Source organism: Aegilops tauschii, chromosome 1 (genome assembly GCF_002575655.3).
Source record: "Aegilops tauschii subsp. strangulata cultivar AL8/78 chromosome 1, Aet v6.0, whole genome shotgun sequence".
Classification (NCBI taxonomy): Eukaryota; Viridiplantae; Streptophyta; class Magnoliopsida; order Poales; family Poaceae; genus Aegilops; species Aegilops tauschii.
The window spans coordinates 46,006,596-46,014,677 of record NC_053035.3 but is presented as its reverse complement, the minus strand read 5'-3'; the positions used below and the strand labels follow the sequence as shown (position 1 = coordinate 46,014,677).

The 8,082-nt window shown below is 44.3% G+C and overlaps 1 protein-coding gene across 4 annotated transcripts; it reads left to right on the top strand.

Moving 5' to 3' along the window:
• The first annotated feature begins 1,036 nt into the window (after nt 1–1,036).
• LOC109755676 (APETALA2-like protein 1) lies at nt 1,037–5,674 on the top strand. Of its 4 annotated transcripts, XM_073507513.1 has the most exons (10): nt 1,039–1,395; nt 1,496–2,127; nt 2,246–2,302; nt 2,435–2,522; nt 2,675–2,820; nt 3,128–3,172; nt 3,305–3,408; nt 3,534–3,661; nt 4,033–4,140; nt 5,092–5,674. In XM_073507513.1, exons 2-10 carry the CDS (start codon nt 1,544–1,546, stop codon nt 5,347–5,349), a joined length of 1,518 nt encoding a protein of 505 aa, XP_073363614.1. In that variant the 5' UTR covers nt 1,039–1,395; nt 1,496–1,543; the 3' UTR covers nt 5,350–5,674. The 4 variants fall into 4 exon arrangements, with proteins under 4 accessions (XP_020170161.1, XP_073363614.1, XP_073363617.1 ...); XM_020314572.4 differs by having other exon boundaries at nt 1,037–2,127; XM_073507516.1 differs by lacking the exon at nt 3,128–3,172.
• Nucleotides 5,675–8,082: the final 2,408 nt, after the last annotated feature.

Below are 8,082 nucleotides of genomic sequence, written 5' to 3'. Positions count from 1 at the left end.
TGGATAAAAACTAGATTGGCTTTGGCTCGCCAAGCACCCTAAGCTAATGAGATGCAAAGATTGATCCTTTACAATTATAGCCTTAGGTTTAGTGGGTCGGGCTTTCTAAAGGTCTTATTGATATATGTCTCTTTTATTTTTAAGAACGTTGAATCTTAATTGTGTTTGAATAAATTGATCTGAGCTAGCTCGTTATCCACCCATCGTCTACTTAATTCGCCTCTTAATGTTCTTCCATCTTCTAAGTGAGGATAAGAACGTAGACGGGTTTTGGCTAGCCAAAAACAACATGCTGATGAGCTGGAAAGATTGGTCCGTTACGATTATAGCCTTTGGTTAAGTGGGTCCATGCTTTCTAAAGGCCAGAGCGACAATTGTCTCTTATATTTTTAAGAACATGGAAGCTTAACTGGGTTCGAATAAATCGATATGAGCTAGCTCGTTATCCACCCATCGCCTACTCAATTCGCCTCTTAATGTTCTTCCATCTAATTGTGGATAAGAACGTAGACGGGTTTTGGCTCGCCAAACACGATAAGCAAATGAGCTGGAAAGGTTGTCCGTTACGATTATAGACCTAAAGACCCGGTGAAAAGTAATCAAAAGGTGAATTGCGTAGACAACAACAAAAACTCGTCGCTAGCCAATGTCGCAATGCACGATTATCCGCATGGAACGGCACTGTATTCTTTTCATCTAATAATTATTATTTTTCTGATTTTCTCAAACAAAATTCTAGGAGTGTTCAGTAGAACCGTAGAAATGTGGTGGTGGTGGTGGTGATATATCTGTAAGACCAATGGTCTGTCCTCAAAAGCATTGAAAACATCATCGAAATTACAAAGTTTATATACTGTAATTTTTACTGAAGCAGTAGATAGTTTGAAATAATTGACTTTCTTTCCTTTGCTCCTTATAATTTGCCCCCAACAAAAATACCAAATAAAGCTAGGAGACTTGAGATAACAAAAGGAAGAAAAGAAGGACGCCCAAATGCGGAATGGTTTTAAGGATAACCGGCTGCCACCGGCTACTTCCGGCGACCCCGCTTTCTATATAACCGGCCTCTTTTTCCACCCTCTCCACACACCCTCTCTACTCCGCCCTTTCGTCCCCGTCTCCGGCCGTTTCCCACCCGCCGCTCGCCGGAGCTCGCAAAGCTTTTGTCACATATACATCCTTCACTCCAAAAGCTCCCACCTTTCCGATACCGTCGGCGGATTGGCCGTCGATGTAAAATTGTTCTTCTTGAATCGTGAGGTTAGCTAGCGGCCGTAGGAATAGGATCGTCGCGCCATCTCCGGCGGCGCGTAGGATGCTCATCCAAGATTGGGACTGAGGCGGCGGCGGCTAAATGTACCGCAAGAACGCGTCGGCACTCACCTGCTTCTACCTGTACCTCCTCTGGTTCTTCTTCCTGAAAAAGTAGCAGAGCAAGCGATCGATCGAGCCAGCGACTCGTGATTGAGATTGTTTGGGTTTGATACATATATAGGTGTGTTCTCGTTGATTGATTGGAAGTTCGGAAGTGGTGATCTCGGCGATGGAGCTGGATCTGAACGTGGAGGAGAAGCCGGCGGCGGTGGCGCGGAGCGACTCCGGGACGTCGGAGTCGTCGGTGCTGAACGCCGAGGCGTCCTGCGGCGGAGGCGCCGCGCCGGCCGAGGAGGCCTCCAGCTCGACGCGCCAGCCGGCGCCGGCGCCGCGGGCGGTGCTCGAGTTCAGCATCCTGAGGAGCTCGGCGTCCGCCGAGGGCGAGAACGACGTCGGCGCCGACGACGACGAGGAGGAGGCGACCCCCTCGCCTCCGCCTCCGCCGCCGCGGCACTACCACCAGCACCTGCTGCAGCCGCAACAACTCGTCACGCAAGAGCTGTTCCCAGCCGCGGCCGCCGCCGGCGGTCCGCCGCCGATGCCCGTGCCGCAGCATTGGGCCGAGCTCGGCTTCTTCCGCCCCGCGGCGCCGCCCCCGGACATGAGGATCCTGCAGCTGCAGCAGCAGCAGGCGCACGCGCCGCCCCCGCCGCCGGTGGCCAAGAAGAGCCGCCGCGGCCCGCGCTCCCGCAGCTCGCAGTACCGCGGCGTGACCTTCTACCGCCGCACCGGCCGCTGGGAATCCCATATCTGGTCCGTACACAAATCCCTCCAACCACCCCCAAAAAGAAACCCAATTTTTTCCTCAAATATCACCAGCTGATTTTCAGTTCTTACAAATTTTCTTGCTCCTGTTCACCGCTGAATGCAGGGATTGCGGCAAGCAGGTGTACTTGGGTGGATTTGACACTGCACATGCTGCTGCAAGGTACAAATTTAATTAAGCACGCAGTACATAATTGTGATGTGATCATCACCTGAACTACCTGTACTGAAACCTTGAAGTCATGTCCACTCTGTTCATTTCACCGTGCCAAATTGACCTTGGGATGTTCCGCAGGGCGTACGATCGAGCGGCGATCAAGTTCCGTGGCGTCGACGCCGACATAAACTTCAACCTCAGCGACTACGAGGACGACATGAAGCAGGTGATCACCAAAGACACCAACCAGTGTTCCTGATCCAACCAAATTATTCAGATGCAGAGTGCATTAGTACTGTTGTTGAAACTGATGAACTAAAGAAATTCTGACTCTGTTGTTGTTGTTGTTGTTGTTCTTTGGTGGATGTTCTGGATCAGATGAAGGGCCTGTCCAAGGAGGAGTTCGTGCACGTGCTGCGGCGGCAGAGCACCGGCTTCTCGCGGGGCAGCTCCAAGTACAGAGGCGTAACCCTGCACAAGTGCGGCCGGTGGGAGGCGCGCATGGGCCAGTTCCTCGGCAAGAAGTAAGAAAAATTTCCCCTTCCATTTTGAACCAATTTTACATTTCTTACTTCATGGCATGTTGCACTGAATGCACTTGTGAAGTTACATATGCATCTCTGGATGTGATTGTGCTGTGGCCTATCTGATCTGAATCTGAATCTCATAAGAGAGAGTCATGATCAGATCAAACAAGATCCCATGATCCATTAGGAATGTATTTTAAGCAGTAGTTCTTAGGTTGAAAAATAAGATGCATAGATCAGGAAAAATAAAATGAGATAGTAGGCAGTGGATAGGGAGTTCCTCAAACAACATGCTTGGGTGCAGGTACATATATCTTGGGCTATTCGACAATGAAGTAGAGGCTGCAAGGTTCCTGAGCTTGGATTCTGCCCATTGATGCACAATAAAAAAGTTGTTTCTTTTTTCTCCATCAACCGAAGTACCGACTCGAATCTCTTCTCTTTGTTTCTCTTCTTCTTTTTCTTGTCCCGGAAAAATCAGGGCTTACGACAAGGCGGCGATCAAATGCAACGGTAGAGAAGCCGTGACGAACTTCGAGCCGAGCACCTATGATGCGGAGCTGCTCAATGAAGTTGCTGCTGAAGGTAACAACATGATAAGAAAGTTGATTGTTTTTATTTTTAACCTTGTCATGTCTGTATCTGTAATTTGGCAAAATTCTGCGTTGGAGATTAGCTAATGAACTTCATTTGATTATGACGATTGGCAGGCGCAGATGTCGACCTCAACTTGAGCATATCTCAACCAACTTCACAAAGTCCCAAAAGGGATAAGAGCAGCCTTGGCCTGCAACTCCACCATGGATCATATGAAGGCTCTGAACTAAAGAGACCAAAGGCAAGTACAAATGCTTTCTTTAAAAGATTAGGCAACCAGTCCAATTTCACTGCTGGATTTGTATGGCTACCTGATCCACTATGTGATTAATAATTGAGTTTCACTATCACCATGCTAGTGACTGCAGTATGATGTCCTATCGTAACAAAGTCTTTTTCCTAGTTTACTTCATAGGAACTTCTACAGCTATTGTCAAAATTAAATTTCACCGTCGGCTGACCCACCGCCCAAATTATATTCACCACACAGTAACATGTTTACCTTTCCTGCCTGACTATGGTTATCTATCTATTTTTCATTCAGAAATTAAATAGCTTGAGAAGATTATTAGTTGACATTCAACTGGAAAAAATCTTTTGCGTGTTATGCAGGTCGATGCTCCCCCTGAGATGGTCGCAATCCCTCATCGATACCCCCTTCTGACCGAGCATCCACCAATCTGGCATGGCCAATCATATCCCCTCTTTTTAAATAATGAGGTGAGGTGATACTAAATTTTAAAGCACCTTTCACCTAAAATTTTCATGGTGGCTCTGATTACGCCTGATATGGATCGCACCCTACATATTGAGCATGTCGACGCCACTCTGTTTTGCAATCAGGACTGGCTGATGCAGACTGATAGTGCCCTTGCAGCTGTTACTGTTGTACTTAGCGTCAATTAAACATTTTCCTGTGTGGCTGCAGTTATAGCTCAAGTTGGCCTGATTTTTCATAGTCCACCCATCCGCTGTCGAGTTCGGAGTCATTAATTCCTAGCACAATTTTCATATGTAGGATCTTGAGTTCTCACAAACTGTCTAATTGGGTAGCACTACTACTAGTCATAGGATATACGTATATAGTATAAATATGCTTGATTTTCCTCCGAAAGGAACATCCTAGAGAGTTGACGATTCAGATTTAGCCCACTCCAATAATTTGGTCAATATTCCTATGTGGCTAAGAACGTTTTGGTGTTCTATTTTTTATGGTATTATTTATAATAGTACGACCGCCATTCAGAGGTTTTATTTATTTATAGCGAGAAAACAGATCTGAATCGTACCAATTCTATTTTAATAGTATGAGTACAGCTCACAGCTTTACTTGGAAGCAAAAGAAAGCTCGCAAGTCGGCACCTTATTGTAATAGGGTTATTACACACAGTTTTCCATTTGTTTTGAAAATCAAAAGCCATTTCACTTTTCCTAAATTATCCTCTCAGATTCCTCAGCTGGTAAAGTTCAAGAGTATTTTCACATGTGTCGTTTTCTTATTTTATTTTTCCAAAAGAAAGTTTAGCTGGACATATGTACCTCTCCTTTATGTCGACCAAAGCGACAGGAATTAGACCAATTCTACGAAAGAAACAAAGAACAATTCAATTTCTGCCAATTTTGTTGAATTTATCCTACATGAGCAAGCTAAATTATTCTTTATTTATGCAGGAAGCAGCCAGAGATCATAGCAGGAGGCCAGAGGTGGCCACAGGGGCTGTTCCAACCTGGGCATGGAGGGTGAGCCACCCTCCTCCAACACAACCCATGCCACTCTTCTCGTCGTCATCGTCCGCTGCAGCATCATCAGGATTCTCCAAAACCGCCACGGCAGCTGCCCCCGGCGCCCCATCGGCCTCATTCCGGTTCGACCCGATGGCGCCATCATCATCGTCAAGCAACCAACACCACCACCACCACCCCCGCTGAAAAAGAAGCCATACTGTAAATTTTCTGGGAAGCCAGTATCTTTTTGCCCCTCTGGCGTTTCAGCGTTTTCGGTCTTGCGCCGGGGCGGTTTCATGTAGTGGATTGGATTCATGACTGTATTTCCCATGCTGCCCAAGTGAAATGTCCCTTCTTCTTTGCGCTCTCTGCATCAGCGCATTGGTCCCATAATTCTCGATGTCAGATACTAACCTCAGCTCATCTCACCATCTGAGATGGATTTATACCATTGTTGTAGACAAACCTGTCACTGAAATTCAGCAGTACCGATACCATAAGATAAGAGGAACCTTTACTTTGGGAATTATTCCAGTCCCTTTTCTTGGATGTCAGTTGGCTCTTGTTTTTGCTCTATAGCCAACTACCACTGCTGAATTGTACTGTTGTTTGTTCTTGCACTGTTACAAGATTTGGCTCTAACGGATGCCAAAGTATCTGGTGCAAGAATATAAATTCTTGAAATAATTATGGACTTAATGATAACATCTGACATGCATGACTCCTAAATTCTGTAGACTTTCTACAAAGTATGCCTAGAAATGTCAATTAGTAAAAATGGTGATTTCCAATGGAAAAATATCTCTCTGAAATGGATGGTTTCCAAAAAAGTATGAATGGTTACATCAATAAAAATAGCATGGAACAAAAACAGATACTTCAGAAGCACTAGAAAACTGTAGAACAGTTGGACTATGACAGTTTCCTGTGCAATTTTCTCCAGCAAAAATTCAGAACTGTTTGAAGACAGTAGCATGGAGTGACACATGACCTCGCCTGCTGTTAAATCCGACGGGACGCTGCAGTGATTTTGTCAGGTAAAAGCTTCTCTGTCGGGGATGGTGAGATATACCCGACGGCAGCTGTCGGCGTCGATCGAGTCATTGGTCGACCAAAAGTTTGGAGAGGGAATCCGTCACGTGAAAGGGCACATGTTTTTGACAGCCACCATATGCAGTAGTAAGATCACTGCTAGATAAGATAAAGATCTTTTTTTTGAAAGAGATGCATATATATGGATAGATAGATGCCCTCCAAATATGCGACTGAATCGAGAATCGTGCACACTCGCACGCATTTGTTCCACCACAGGGCATGTGCGGAACAGATGAATTCAACACGAATTTTCGTAGGAAACAAGTTTACTTTCGCGGGAGTTATCAAAATCCTTTGGTCCAAACGGGTCTCGGTTTCGTTCCTTTCGAGAAGAAAGAACTGGAAGGTGCATGCATGGTACTAGATTTACTGGCATCCTCCAATCCCATGATTGTATTGCTTTTGTTTACTAGCTTCGATATGCCTCTGAAGGTGTTCATCAAGCAAAATTTGAAGCAGACAAGTAGGAAATATTTTTTGCTGGTTTTGACGAGGAAGGAAGGACCACATCAACTTTACCATGGAAGCAACTTGAGATTATATATAATGGCACGAAACCCCTACCAAGGGAATCACTTGAAAGGCAAGGCAAATTTGTTCTCAACAGAAACTGGTTCACCTAAATAAAATTCAAGGCCATAAGGCTAATTTGTTTAGTTATTTCATAGTACGTACTCAAGAAATTAAGTTCCATAAATTTCCCCCTTTAGCTGTGAAAACACCAAGTGGTGCTTTCGCGGCTTTCTAGCATAATGGCTCGGGTGCCGGTAGTTTTTCCTAAAATAAGAAGAAAGCTATTGGATTTTGCGTGATTTTCAGTTCTTGTTTATACCCTCCACTTTTTACAGTGAGAATTGGGAAAATAATATATTTTGAGATGTTCTCATCAATAATAAGAAAGAAGCTAGTCCTATTAAGACTCACAAGCACATCGTTCAAATGTCAAAATCCTAGAAAATAATGATAGAAATTTCACACAAATGACACATCCAATCTGTGTTTGCGAGAGTCAAACTGGTCATCAACTGAGGAGAAACAAAATATCTGCTAAGCTTGATTTGGTGGCTACAATAATGCAACTTAAAGAATCAAGTGAGGTACAATTTCTAAATGGCTATGATAACTGTCGTACAGGTGTCGACGTGTAACATTATAGTATTTTGATGCCTTCGTCAGTTCTGTCATTTCATTATTCGTTCCAAGAAAGGAGGCCTAAAAATATTCACGCAACAGCTCCATTAGATCACCGACAAACGACCATCAGGTACCATAGAAAAACAAGCTGAAAACCTAAAGTACAACCACCCATCTCCAACACCAATACACTACAAGCCCCCAACCATCAAATTAATTTGGTGCAATATTTATGATATGTTTAACCTTCATTTGTGAAAAAACTTTTTTTTCTTCAGTGAAAATAACAAGTCTGACCCACTGAATTTGGATTTTAGGGAGTAAGATGCACAATTATATGGTACATATACAACTTTTGTGGAAGAAAAAGCTGTAGTGTAGAGCAATCATCAGCATTAGACCTCGTAAATTTGTACTTGCTGTCGAGGCTTCAATGTCAATGACAGTTTGTAACGGTCTTGAAAGAAGAAGTGCTCTTATGCGTAGCGTCGACAAAAGTAAAATAAATAAATAAAGCCCAATTTGGGTTTTTTAAGGATTGAGGGTGTCCTTGTTTTTTTGCTTCCATGTGGTGGGTCTCTCTCTCTCCTTTTGGCATGATTCCTTTGAGAGGAAATATATGTATATCTTTGGCCTGTCGGAATTGCGTCACTGCTTACGTTAATTCGCAGCCTGATTGTAATAATCTTATAGCATGACATGGACTAG